General features: G+C 39.4%; 3 protein-coding genes across 4 annotated transcripts; 1 reads left to right on the top strand and 2 right to left on the bottom strand.

The window, feature by feature from the left end:
• Positions 1 to 60: 60 nt before the first annotated feature.
• Positions 61 to 1,338, bottom strand: LOC113161968 (heterogeneous nuclear ribonucleoprotein A0). The gene is made up of 5 exons (XM_026359853.1): positions 1,279 to 1,338; positions 1,050 to 1,138; positions 830 to 925; positions 575 to 721; positions 61 to 441 (listed from the first exon to the last, which is right to left on the bottom strand). The coding sequence occupies exons 2-5, from the start codon at positions 1,131 to 1,133 to the stop codon at positions 388 to 390; spliced, it is 381 nt and encodes a 126-aa protein (XP_026215638.1). The 5' UTR covers positions 1,134 to 1,138; positions 1,279 to 1,338; the 3' UTR covers positions 61 to 387.
• Positions 1,339 to 1,812: 474 nt separating this feature from the next.
• On the bottom strand, positions 1,813 to 9,093 carry LOC113161957 (transmembrane channel-like protein 6). 2 transcript variants are annotated; one of them, XM_026359834.1, is made up of 21 exons: positions 8,779 to 9,093; positions 8,356 to 8,501; positions 8,140 to 8,241; positions 7,825 to 7,974; positions 7,549 to 7,657; positions 7,358 to 7,445; positions 7,035 to 7,280; positions 6,789 to 6,943; positions 6,562 to 6,706; positions 5,923 to 6,057; positions 5,774 to 5,797; positions 5,356 to 5,513; positions 4,984 to 5,065; positions 4,697 to 4,794; positions 4,463 to 4,558; positions 4,308 to 4,383; positions 4,081 to 4,214; positions 3,176 to 3,328; positions 2,857 to 2,935; positions 2,344 to 2,425; positions 1,813 to 2,240 (listed from the first exon to the last, which is right to left on the bottom strand). In XM_026359834.1, the coding sequence occupies exons 1-20, from the start codon at positions 8,832 to 8,834 to the stop codon at positions 2,345 to 2,347; spliced, it is 2,313 nt and encodes a 770-aa protein (XP_026215619.1). In that variant the 5' UTR covers positions 8,835 to 9,093; the 3' UTR covers positions 1,813 to 2,240; position 2,344. The 2 variants fall into 2 exon arrangements, with proteins under 2 accessions (XP_026215619.1, XP_026215626.1); XM_026359841.1 differs by lacking the exon at positions 5,774 to 5,797 and having other exon boundaries at positions 1,815 to 2,240; positions 5,356 to 5,498.
• A 1,118-nt stretch (positions 9,094 to 10,211) lies between these two features.
• On the top strand, positions 10,212 to 13,697 carry syngr2a (synaptogyrin 2a). Its single transcript, XM_026360614.1, has 4 exons — positions 10,212 to 10,409; positions 11,719 to 11,956; positions 12,098 to 12,234; positions 12,363 to 13,697. The coding sequence occupies exons 1-4, from the start codon at positions 10,311 to 10,313 to the stop codon at positions 12,558 to 12,560; spliced, it is 672 nt and encodes a 223-aa protein (XP_026216399.1). The 5' UTR covers positions 10,212 to 10,310; the 3' UTR covers positions 12,561 to 13,697.
• The last annotated feature ends 392 nt before the right edge of the window (positions 13,698 to 14,089 follow it).

Genomic DNA, 14,089 nt, shown 5'->3' with positions numbered 1-14,089 from the left:
AACAGTCAGCCTATTTAACTGCATTAAGCAACGTACAAAATTAAGACATGCAAACAACAGTAAAGCTGTACACATCAATATCTTTATTTATAAATATAGCTAACAGAGGTGCAATAATGTGAGGTAATGTTAAGTTATTTTTTACACTGACAGTCACTGTCATGTTTTTTGACAAATGTTTCATTCGGTGGTTGCACAACGGGACACATGCTCAATCCCTCCTCTATGTTCTTGTTAGCACATTTTAATATTAGAGTATTATGTTATCTTCAACGTAAAAATAGATAGATTGATTAGAGATACGTCACCACTATGACATGTATTCCAGCAACTCACACTTGAGCTATATGGTAAATAAATAAATGCTTGTGGGCTGGGATTATTTGATTAATTTTGCAAAGTAACAGGGACTGCAGCCACCTGATCATCTGAATCCTTCATCTGAAAAAAAAAAATATATTTTTTTTCCCCATCAGTTGATGAAAATGTCGACAGCAAATCAACAGCTCCCCGTATTTTTGTTTTTATGAAACGCTGTGATAACAGCACCACAGAAATGCTGACGTGTACTCACCTTTGGACAAACAATTCGCCTCACTTCCACTTCAGAGCCTCCAATAATGTGAGGACCAGCCCAGTCTGCGCTGTCCGCTTCATCTTCTGTAGAAAACCTCACATAGGCCATCGCCTCATTGATCCCTGAGTCAGGGCTCACCTTAATCTGGGATCCAAATTAACTCATGAGCAGGAAATTTGTTTAGTTGGATTTTAATAATTTACACCAAACACACAAACAGCAGCTCTGATTGCTATTATTTCCAGTGTTTACCTCACACACCGTGATGGTGCCCCATTCTTTAAAATAAGCTTTCACATATCTTTCACCGAGTCTGGAGGGTAGGCCTTTTATAAACAATCCATGGTCCTGTTAAGATGAGAGAGAAGTTGGTCCTTATGGCATGTGGTAGCTTAGGCTTAGGCTAATAAGATACAGTTTGGATTCAAAGTGATTTCTCCTTGTAAACATAGAAATAAGAGAAATTGTTTACCAGCTCATAATTTTTAACCAGCCCAGCCATATATTTCTTTGGCAAACTGATATACACCGCTTTTCTAGATGTCTTCACTTCCATGTTATCTGGAGGGAAGAGGAGTAGATAGTTTTTATTGTTGTTTTTACACCATTTGTGTAAAAGGGTGAAAATGATTATAAAAAAAAAAAAAAAAAAACTATATGAGTGACAGATGCAAAAGGAAATAAAAGAAGCTGGTACTTACCAGGTTATGTCTGGGGGATTTATGTAGGACGAACACACAGCTCTGCACAGTGGACTAAGTGAAACTAAAAGATTGCGAAATGGGTTTATATACTGCCCTTCAATGTCACAGAAGGAAACAACATTCTTGATTTTAACACAAAATTCATGGGAAGTGTGAGCAGATAAGCAAAGACTGACCCAACTTGTTCAGCTGCCAGGGAGGAAATGGTGCATACGCTACAGCTTACTGATACTGATGGGCATTTTGTGGTACGCAGGTTTTAATTTTAACACATTAACATATGAATTTAATAAGCACATTGAATAAATTGCATTTGTATGTTTTTATGTTTGTTTTTATACAACAAATATTTAGAAGCTCACCTGATTGACACAATACGTAATAGCAATAATGTTTCTTTGTTTTGGTTTTTTTTAATCGGATAAAATAGCTAAATTGTTTCTGGAACAACGCTTGATCCACATTACTATGTCTTGTAATACACGTTTCTAGGTAAGTATGTCAGTAAGTATTTATTTGCAGCACAGTTATAGTTTTTGGTACAAAATTGACCAAGAAAGTGTAAAATCTGGGAAGAAAGGACACAGGAACCAATTAGATAAAGGAAACTAAAGCATTCAGAGAGGAGACAGTTGTTGAAAGAAATGCATAAAAGTTGTGTTGAAATTTATTTTGTCTTTTCATATAATAAATTCAACATCATTTCACTTAAACTTTAAACAGAATCTACAAAAATAAGTACAAATATAAAGTACAGGTATATTCTAACTTATAGTACAGTAAGATGACAGTATACCACTATGAGTTTACTGCTGTTCTTGTTACGACATGAAAGAGACATTCCCGATGATGTTGTGACATGCATCCTTGAGCTCACTTCAAAGCCAAGATGCTTGTTGCTGCTGACAGAATATGTTGTCATTGCTACAGTATGTTATGCACGTTGTTCAGCCACAAACCTGGAGAAACAGGAAAACCTTTTTATAGACAGGGTTCACAATTATTTGTTAGAGCAGCAAGGAAGAAAAACAAATGACCACAATAAGGAAATAACGTTCACACCTCATCTATCAGGGGAAACCAGACCCTCCTGCTCACAGAGTTCTTGTAATTTGGTCATGAGGAAGTATTTGTCCTTACCCTCCTGCACAGAAAAAATAGAAATACATTACAGTCGGTAGATTATAAACCTACTGTACACTTATCAGGTATTTTTAGGCATGCTGGCTCTGTGGTTTGCAGTGACAGTGTATTAGTCAGTTGGTCAGAGAAACCACTTTGATCAACACAATAACATCTCAGCTATTGAACTATAAACTCTGTGCAGACATGTTCAGCTCCTACTGACTTTTGTGATGCACTCTTTTCCATATGGGCACCCCAAGTTTTCCCAAACAGCCCACATCACCACGTTGGCATTCTCAGCGTGAGCACATTAACATGCCGACCGGAGCAGTTATCTCAAAGCAGCGTTGGTTAAAGGCCTGCAGCCTTGCAGAGCTGCTAGTGTGGCTGTAGATTTCACGTAGTAAGAAAAAAAAAAAAAAAAAACAATGTTTGTTTTATGATGCTTACATTTTCAATTTGCTTTTCTAACCGAGTGATGATCATCTTTTGGCCATCAACAACTTGAGAATAAAAGCAGACCACCAACCTGAAAAAAAAAACAAAAAAAAAAAAAAAAAACAAGCTATGCAGGTTAAATTGAACTTGGCGTATTGAAGGTGGTATTCTGCTACAGCTGCTCACCTGTCACTCAAGGAAACTTGGTTAACAATGTTCCCTTTGTAATACAGTTATTAGACACTGCTGACAGCTTAAATCAAAACTAAACCACAGGTATCAAATTATGAAAATCAACCAATAACATCGTTTGTGATTAGTCACCACTCACATGAAGACTCCAGAGGTGATGAATAAGAACAACGGGTGCTCCACCAGGAATTCATAGATTAGTCGGCCCCTCCCGTCATTAATCCACAGCTTCCCCGACTGCAACATTGAGGTGAGATTCCTGAAAGGGCCGCACTCTGCTGAGGGTTTAACCCTGTGGACAGTCAGTCAGATGGATTTTGAAAAAGAACAGTGCAGTGTGTAGGTATTTGAGCAGTAAAATGTCACCAAGTCTCAGAAATACTTCCCACCCTTCCCATGACCGGCCCGTTTATTTATGCTGTAGTCACATTTTTAAAAGAGTTTAACCTTTTTTTACTGAGAGGTTGATGAGGACATTGATAAATAGCTATAGGTCAAAGGTTAACTTAGCAAAAACTGTAGGTCGGGCCGATGCAGTCAAGCGGTAACAACCACACCGGGAACATTAGTACGTTTTTTCTTGGCCAGGACTAGTGACTATGCTTTCTAATGCTATTGGAAAGTACTATTGATCACATATGCAAATGCAAATTTGGCATTTCTATGCTTTGGTCACTAGAGAAACAAGTTAGTGTATGCCGTTACCTTTACAGTGTTTGGTAGGTTCATATTTACAATATAAACAATAGAAATCCTCTCAACTCTCAGTAAGAAAGTGTTATTTCCATCAAAATGTCTAGGCGTTTCTTTAAAACTGTTCAGAAATGCACTTTATGCTATGTTGTTCTGATTGTTTTTATCATTAGTGATGAATTTTAGCAGCACCAGAGAGGCCTACTGCACACAAGAACTGTAACAAGATTGGGGTTTTGTTGAAATATTCATTTTTTACAGAGCTATGCGAGTCTGAGCTTCACATACGCCTTTCAGCGTTGAAACTATTTGCAAACATCATTAGTTGAGGGGATATTTTATTGCACTCACTTCCACGTCGTATAAGTGACGGACACGGCAGCACCAATAAATGAGGGGAAGAACAGAAGAGAGAGAAATATTGTGGTCATATGACTCGCCCTCCACGGCTTTCTGGAGGCTTGACAGTTGAGCATCACACTGCCCTGTGGAAAAAAAAAAAAACATGTTAATTCTGTCGTGCAATCCAGACACACTACAGTATGTAACTGTGAAACAACGTCATCTGCTGTACTAACCTTCTTCATGTAAAACAGTACAAACAGTTTTATGATTTGGACTGCAGGAAGCAGAGGGCAGAACAGCACCCCATGCCTGCAAAGACAGTATAAAAGGCCATTAATGTCCAGTAATTGACTTTTCTAAGTACATATGTGATGGGTTGTGTAGTTACCAAGTAAGAGTTTGTCCATATATGAGTTCCAGCACATTGCGAGCGATGTCAAACACTGGCTTTCTCTTCCTTTTCAGTATTTGCTTAGAAAAGAGCCTGAAAGGAAGACGTCAGCTGGCTTAACAGAGAGTTATTTTTATTCCTTATTTATTTATTTATTTATTTGTTTACTTTTTTAAATGCTCTGAACTGCAGGATCAAATGATACTACACATGGGTAAAGCACCAACTTGCCTCCACAGGAACTCTCCCATAAAAGTGTAAAGTACCGTGAAGATAAAGTCCATCAGGAGCAAGCAATACAGCTCTTGCCCTATGGTGTTTTCCCAACACTGTGAATAAAAGACACAGAAATGTAAAGAATGTGCAAAAAATGAATTTAGGCCATGACCTTACCTAGAAGGTCATAGCTGAACATTGAATCAAACCTTACCTCACTGAATCAGCTATGACAGTTCAAATGTTTGCCAGTGTTAACTTAAAGTAATAAAGAAAGATTTAAATATGTAGATGTTTGTAACCTTTAAGTCTTGTTTTCCCTCGATATTTACGAACCAGCGGTAGCACAGCACTCCAACAATACTGACCTTCAACAGAAGGTTCCTGAGAAAAATAATGTCACGCTGAATTTTTAATTTGAAGAAAACATTATTATATGCAAAATGACATTTCAATGAAAAGAGGAAGTCAGTTGTTCCTTGGAAATGTTAGAAGTAAAACAGCTGATAAGAATGAATTTAACACAGACCCACATACAACATTCATATAGCTGCTAGTCAGCACATGTAAGATGTCAAGTATATAAATTATGTTTTGACATGCATGTCCTCTGTCGAAAGATAAACGTTTGTGGTGACGTGAACTGGCTTTAGAGGCGATAGACTTCTTCTCACCTGAAAATGGAGATGTAGACGCCAACGCTGGGTGAGTTGTGCTTCTCTAACCAGGCACACAGGTTGAAAAGTCCAGGAAGTAACAGGTTCACACTACACACCACAGCAGGCAAGCGCAGCAGCTTAGTGTCATCAAGAAAACCCTGTTTGTTGAGGGGCTGTGAAAGAAGGACAGCGCACAGTTAGATAGATAGAAAATCATGAATGTTGAATTCATTTCTGCTTTGTTGTTACTGGTAAAAGGAGTGGAGAGGAATTTGATTCAATTTGACAAAGAAAGCAAGAGCAAGTGTTCAATTTCAGATTACCAAGAGATCGATTTTTTTTTTTTTTTTTTTTTTTTAAATTCAGAATATTAAAACTGGTGATGCGCATCAAGCAAACAGGCCACTTAAATTTAGAACATGAGCAAGCCTACCTTTTCAGAATCAGACAAAAACTCCTGTCGTGAAAAAAAGGAAATAAAGAAAATGAAGTGAACAAGGAAGATGCTTCTTAAGTTGTTTGTGTAGTATTCTTAAGAAAATGCTTCACTGAACCTCTAGTTTTTATACAGTTTTGTTTAACCTCTGAAAGACGGTGGATTCCTCCGGCACTCAAGCCAATGCTGGCCAGACATGTAGACCAAGTCAACAGATGTACAACGAGCCTTCGACCGCAGCTCTTTCCATCTTCTCCACTGATCTTATCGGACAACACCTCCTGTTGGAAGAGCAGCGTTTGTAATGTCAAGCCAACACTATTTAAGCGATCTTCATAGTGTGGTGAAACGACTAAACATAGACAGCTGCTAATTTTATAAATCTATATATTTTTTATTTAGAACGGATGCATTTCTTCATGATAAACTGGAATTGTGTCAGTCTTTGTGTGCAAGCTGAGCCTGGTTGGCACCATATGTATAAATAGGACTAACCTCCCTGCGTGTAACTAAGTAACTGAACCACAAACTATAATGAGATAAGATCAGAGCAAAACAAGCGTGTCACCATGTGTGAAATACTGAACTTGAATCTGTTAAATATTGATCACAGAACAATTTTAAATTGGTCTCCACTTTATAAAAGCTCTAGAAAATTAAATGCAACCAGTTTGTTCATGTTCTACAACCTCAGCTGGAAATGAAATAGAGTTATCAGTCTGGCTTTTGATATTTGCATGTTTCACACATCAGTGAGTTTAGAGGAACATACAATGACTACATACTTTGAGCTGAGTGCTGATTTTCTCACTCTGGAGTCTGACAGATGTCTTCTTGCTGACTTTAAAGTCCCAAGAGCAGAAGACTTTTACTGCCAGATTTCCATGAGACTTGAGGACTGAATAACCTTTTACAAAGGATTTGGACATGCTGCAAGAGAACAACACAGCCATAAAACCCAACACAGCATATGAGGACTAAAATAAAATTAACGTGTGAATAATTGTCCAACCTATACACAAGGATGATGCAGGCGATGAAGAAGGCAGAGACAATTGTTAAGAAGTAGGCTGCACCTATGCTGTATTTTCCACAGTCAGCAGGTGGGCAGATATCGATGGTCTTGTTATAGTAACCATAAAACATCACACTCTGAGAGAGGTAACCCTGCCAGAGGGGTCAGATCAGAGATCCAGTTTAATACACGCCACGGAAATAAACGTGTGCTCTGATGTACAGCACTGTACAGCCATCTTACCGTGCCTGTGAGAAGCTGAACGGCACTGAAACTACTGTCAGAGTTGATGTCAGGAGGACGGGTCGCTTGAGGGATGACCAAGAACAGGTTATTGATCGCAAAGTGCAAAAGGTTGAAGAGCAGGAGCTTTCGCAGAAACACGAAGTAGGAGAGGACTCCGGTTCCAAAACGCCCACTTAGTCTTTTCATAGGTTCGTGCCACAACCTGAGGAAAGGGAGGCAGGTGAACAGGCAGCGGCGCAAAGTCTGAGGAGAGAGGGACATGGCTGATTAACACGTGGAGAAAAATCCCTCATCTTATGTAGCAAACGGTTTGTACTCACCGTTGAAACGGATGTCCTAAAAGGTCTGCAGCAGGGAATACCACTACTGATGAGTGAACCTTTAGCTACATCACTGAAAGCAAGTTGCCTAATAAACAAAAGATGCAGGAACCGTTAAAACTACCACTCAGTACCAGCATGCTGGGAGCTTTATTTTGAAGATAGTTCGATGTTTTCAGTGCCACATGTACCTGAGCTCTATCTTATGCGCCAGGCTGAGTGGCATCGCCCGCAGCTTCCTCATCCTGTCATTGACCGAGAGGCTGCGAAGGCTGGCCAGCAACAGTTCCTTGTCGTTTTCTGCAAACGAAAAAAAGTTAAATATTAATCCGCTGCACCTGTAACTGCTTTGGACACATTCAGAGACGAGCTGCTTCGGCCAAACACTGACTGCACAAAACAACAACAGCAACAGCAAGAGTCGTCCCATGTGTGAAACCACTGGTGGCATGACCTGTTCTGTTCACCTTCAGGACTGGTTTCCTCTACGTCCAACTCGATAGTGCGATCCGGAACTTGTGGTGGAGGTTGAGAAGAATCACGGGGGTCGGCTGGGTGTTGGTGCAGCCCAGGTGAGCGTCTGGCACGGCGGGAAATAACTCCAGTGCTTTGTTTCCCTGTGTGGACAATTTATTTGCATCAATGAACACACACACACACAAAAAAAAAAAAACACAGAGGAGTAAAAATTAAATTTCTGCAATTATGGACCAGAACATTTGGCACAAGGGGATTTTATTGCACGATGACAACTTAGACCACAGGGGAATATTTCATCTCACCAGCAGCGAGACTTGGCATCGAAGAGATGACCTTCATGGTGGCAGCCGACCAGTGGTGCCTCTGCAGAGAGCTCATCTGCTCATTGTCATGGCTCGTCTGGTCTGAAAGAAACATGACAAAAGAACACATTTTGTGTGTAACGGCAATATTTGGCAACAATATTACTACTGCAAAAAGACTTGTATCATGGTAAATGACAAACAGTGTCTTCATACCTGAGCTTTCCCTAAAAACATTCATCTGCACGGTTTCAGTGCACCTCCGGCTGCTGGCTGCTGATTCAGTGACAAACAGGAGAGAGGAGTCCTGACCTGGCTTTTCTTCTTCTTCTTCTTCTTCTTCTTCTTCTTCCTCCATGTTTCTGCACAAGAATAGTTAACTCCATTAAATTTATTATTAAGAAATCATATTCAGCCGCATGTAAAAACAACAAAAACAAAAACAATTGAAATTGGAACTACCAGTAAACGAAAGGAAATCATCTTGGCACCATAATGCTGACTATTTATGAGCTCAGCCTATCTAAAGTTAAGATGAAATGTCAAAGCAGAAAGATGCAGAGCACATGAACGTCTCACACAAATAAAAAAAAAACAAAAGAAGAAGCCAGTCTTCCAAAAGAAAGAATGAAAACTTACACATAGTCAGAATCCATCTCGCAAATGTGGTCACTGAAGCTCACACGTTGTTCCATGGTCCTTGATGGATTAATCAGTCAATCCAAACTCATCAGCAATCCTTTCTGACATGGACAGGGGGTCATTTGTAACACCGCACTGCCAGAGTTCTGTACCTTCAGTCTCACTGACGGTGACTTTACACTGTAACGTCAGTGAAGTGATGACAAAGTGCTTCCTGTGAAATGATCTTACAGATCACTGCTCTGAACCTTTTCACTGTGCCACTGCGCATCATTTAACTTCCTCACCAGTGCACTTTGTCAGATGCAATGCAAATGAAAGTCTAAGACAGTGAAAGTAGCAATCTATTTTTGAGAAATTGTCAAAACACATGATGAACACTTCCTCTCTTTGTCTCTCAGACGCTCACAAACATTTTTTCTCACCACAGCTGTGGCTCATTTGCAATTGGTACACAGACTTACCAGCCAGTGTCCTAAAAATAGTTGTATTGTATGGTGACATGACGAATAAATACATGTCAATATGAAAAATACTTTTTTCCAAAATTGTATTTGTTTGATGCACATAATTTTTGGAAGGAAAAAAGTATCTTTAAGTATCAGTGGAGCTAATTTGAATAACGGTAGATGCTGAATGTATAGAGTTCCCTCCAGTGGCCACAGTGAAGAAGTGAAACACTGCATCACTTCTCCAAACCTAAGATGATCTACTCAAGAGATAACGCCAATTTGGCCTGGCAGCATACAGCCTAATGCTTATTTGAATAACCATGTCGTTTCTATTAATTATCACTTCACACCTACACTGGGGCCCAGGATCCTCCTTTACAACTTGGGGTTCTGCATCTTGCAGACACTTTGACATGTGACAGAAGGACCTGGGAATCCCCTTCCACGACTGTGCTACCTCCTGAGTCACAGCTGTCATAAACACTTAAACACACAAATTATTATTTCCCTATTCATTGTATTTGTGTGAATTATTTAAATATCTGGAAAAAATTTAGATTTACAATAATCCAATAATAATGCAATTGTAAGTTTGACATAGTAGGGAATCTGCCTAATGCACAGGCCTGTTATTGATGAATTTAATACTCATCTAAAGGATTATGCAAATAGAAGTACTCTCTTGTCCTGAGCTCTTTTATACCTTCCTATTTCCTTTAGTTAGCTCATTATGTTATTCCTTGATGTTTCTTATAGTAGGTTGTTATGTTTATGTTTTTTTCTTTTATATATATATATATATATATATAAAATTGGTTAAATAAAAGATAATGTTATTGTCTAAAATAGGTTTTTAATAGTTTTTAATTTTAACTTACCGTTCATTGTACATGTTTACTTTTTTCAGCGTTCACTTTTACTTGACGACGCTCTCGTAGTTTCCCAGGATCTCGTGAACGCACCGCAGCAGGGGCGGTCTTTGAAAAGTTTTCAGGAAGTTGTTTAATAAACCGAAACTTTCCCGAAACTCCTCAGATCGTTTTGATACTGTAAGACAGCCATTGTTGAGTGCTAAAAATGCAGGGCAGTGCTTACGGGGCCTCATTAGCCGGTGGTACTTTTGATTTAGGAAGCTTTGTGAAGCGGCCACAGACCATTTTGCGCGTCCTGAGCTGGGTGAGTGACTCCACGTAAAGTTGCTGTTAGCACCAAAGTTAGCTAGCTGTCACATCAGCGACTTAATGCTGACAGATGTTCGCTGCCAGGGTGGACACAAATCAGCGAGTGATGCGAATTGTCATCGCTATGAGCTGTTAACCCTGGACATAAACAGAGGTTTAAGTTAAAACTGCTAATAAATGGAAAACGAATTGTGAAAATGATGCTTTCACTGTCGCGCAGGTTGTTACTTTGTTAGCTAGTTAGCATGTCGAGTGCTGTGTCACCACCTGATGATGGTTGTGTTTGGGTGTTGGTGCATTTTTGTAAATCATTGTGGTTTAAAAACTGAACGAGTTGCAGTTAAAACCCGCAGAAGTGCTCACTTTATGCTGTGTTTGCAGTGTTAGAAAAGATAAGGAATTGAAATGTAGTTATGCATGTTTCGCCTTGGTGCTGAATTGCTTTCTCTTCCTTAACTTTAAAGGTCAAATGAGTAATTATGGTTATTTATGTCCTAATATAACAGGATTCAACACGTGTGCATTTAAAGTAAAGGCAAACACAGAAGTACAAACAGTTAATACATCACTAGATTACTGTGTCTTTAAAAGCACATGATTTACATCCCTCATGGGCCATAAGTCTTTTCCAGTTCAGTGACAACACTGAAAATAAAAGGTCACTTCTTTTGTTTGAGCTATGATGTGGCAACAAAAAGAAGAAGAGCATGTATCTTAAATCTAGTGTAGTGAAGCAATAAAAGGTGACCGTTTCAATCTGTTTGAAAGGCAGCCAGCAGCAAGTGCAGAGACGACGGGATAACAATCTGCATGTTGTCTGGACTGAAGTCAGCGCTGCGTAACAGTCAATGTGCACCTGTCTTAGTGAAAGCTGGTTCTTGTCTGCTGTGGATGATTTTCAGTTTATTTATTTTGTCAAAAGCTACTGAAAAATGTACACTTCCACAGAGAGAGCACAGCGGTTTCTTCACGTGTTGCTTGTACCAACCAACTATCCAAATTCTTAAGATATTAAATTCGCACACACACCGAAGCAGAAAATCATTTCAGCTTGAGAAGCTGGAGCATGTTGGTGTCATTTTTTTTATATAGCTCAGCTCTGGTATTAAGGATCATTCACACAAGATGTTGCTCTAGTCTGTGTAGTATTTAAAATGTTGGATCAGGAAGTGAAACTTGTTCAGCGTCATCTGTTGTCTGACAGACTTCACAGGTGTTTTAAGTGAAAGCACTGTTTTAATTTGAATCATGTTGATGATTTTCCCCACCTCACCTCAAATTAACCCTGTGTGTCTGTTTTCCAGTTATTTTCTATTGTGGTCTTTGCATCCATCACTGCAGAGGGCTATATTAACCCTTCAACAGAGGAGGAAACCCACTGCATGTTCAATGGCAATGACAGTGCCTGCAGCTACGGAGTGGGGATTGGAGTCCTGGCCTTCCTGGCCTGTGTCGTCTTTCTCATACTGGACGGCTACTTCCCACAGATCAGCAATGCCAAAGAGAGAAAATACATTGTTATAGGAGATCTGGTCTTCTCGGGTAGGAGTCGAGTTTCACAGAAGACAGCTTGTACTAATGTGCCCGAAAACGGGAACTATCACTAAGTTGAGGTTAATGCTGTCTTCACGTTTCATGTCTTTTTCCTCACCGTTGCTTTGTTTTATTTTTAACATGGGGCAGCTGCTTGGACATTACTGTGGTTCATCTGCTTCTGCGTCCTGACCAACCAGTGGAACAAAACCACTAACCAAAAAGATTTCGCTGCTGATGCTGCCCGGGCTATTTTGGCCTTCTCTTTCTTCTCAATCATCACCTGGGTGAGACTCCTGACACCTCCACATGTGACTAGCATTTGACTGAGAATCACATGACACTATGTTAAATGAGGGAGAATTTACAAGAGAGCCAGGTAAAAGATCCACTAACTTCAACTTTGTCTCCACAGGCTGCTCTGGCCTACTTTGCATATGCAAAGTATCGCCAGGGCATCACCGACTTTGAGCAGGATTACAGAGACCCAGCCAACGACCACACTACGCCATACCCGCCTGCACCGTACGACAGCGGCCCCACGGGTTACCAGCAGTCCCCTTACTCCCACAATCAGCAGCAGCCAGGGGAGTACCAGCCTCCGAGTTATTGAAGGACTGAGATTCAAACACATGAACCCAACAGTGGAGCTGTCTTTTTAAATGAAGACGTGTGCGAATGGTTTCATTTACAACTTGAACTGTCCTCGGCACTCCGATTTCCTCCTGCAGAAAGTGTTCTCATAATTTTGGGTGCACTGATATGTTTTTAGTTTGTTTCATTGTTGTAAGTTGATATAAGTGCCACACGCAGCGGGTGATCTCTGAAAATAGTTTTTTGTAAGAAGGATGACTGTGCCATTGTCTGTATACCAAAACACTTGTGGTTATTCCAGTGCATCTTTTGCTAGCTATTCATGTCAATGCACTAATCAGCAGGTTAGGATTTACTTCATGTCAGAAATTGTGTGTTACATTGGTCAGACGAGCAAATTATTTTTTTTATATAATTTACTTGTTTAGTACAAATACATTATATATATTACATATTATACATTCACTAGTCACAACTCAAATACTGCAGTTTAACAGCAATAATTAAGCAAAACACTTCTGCTGAAATGACTTGTGTGCATTTTTTTTTTTTTTTTTTTTTTTTTGACATCATAACAAACCCATTTTACTAATCAGCGGGTGCATTGAAAGCGTTCCCTTTGTAACTACTGTAGTGCCATGTTTTTGTGTTTTAATAATCAACCACTGAAAAATGGCTTTTGCACTGAAAGAGTAAATTTATTTGGGAGCAGCTCATTGCCAATATCTGATGGAAGATAGCTAATTTTTAATGCTTTATATTGAATGCTACTACAGCGTAGTATTTTGGACAGTTTTCTTTTGAGATGGTCAAACTATTCATTTGCATCAGCCACAGCTGTCGACGTTTGATGTGCCTTTGCTGAGTTCAGATACAGTTTGTAAAACACTCAGATCAGCAAATGTTTGATTTGGGGATTTCAGTGAGGTCGTGGTAATTGATATATTTATTATTCTAATCCTTTTGCTTCAGGAACATGACAATCAAACCATTATGTTGCTTTTCTCTTGCTTTTCCTTGTTTTTCATTCTGTGCCTTTTACATGTGTTGCAGTTGTACTGTTCTCAGTGGCTTAAACAATTCCTCATTGGAGGGCCTTGCACAGTATTCTGTATAGCACAGGGTTTGCCAAATAAAAACTGGTCTCCTTTTGAAACTCTGCGTCAGCCCATCATTCATATCCTCCTACAAAGAAAGATCCGGACTTTGTGCAGGGCAGTGCTCCCTTGGTAAATATTTGAGCGGTGATTATGTCAGGGAATGTGGAGAAACCTGTGAAGCAGGAGACGTCCTTATAATGATGCAAAGACAATAAGCTAAGGAATTGAATCAGCTTTTATTTATCGCAGTGGATTGTCAGGATTCTGAGGTAGTTGACGTGAATATTAGAAGATGAAACTATGAGTGTGCAGGAAGCAGTGTAGAGTCTAAATGTACATATAAATATAAATCATAGTGTAAACAGAAGTACTTCAAAACAAAGATGTCCGTATTAAATGTCCAATAGAATTAATTCAGTATAAATTCATACGTTTAAGGACAATTCTG

The sequence above is a fragment of the Anabas testudineus genome, chromosome 8 (genome assembly GCF_900324465.2).
Source record: "Anabas testudineus chromosome 8, fAnaTes1.2, whole genome shotgun sequence".
NCBI classification, from domain to species: Eukaryota; Metazoa; Chordata; class Actinopteri; order Anabantiformes; family Anabantidae; genus Anabas; species Anabas testudineus.
This window is presented reverse-complemented; position numbering and strand designations above follow the sequence as displayed.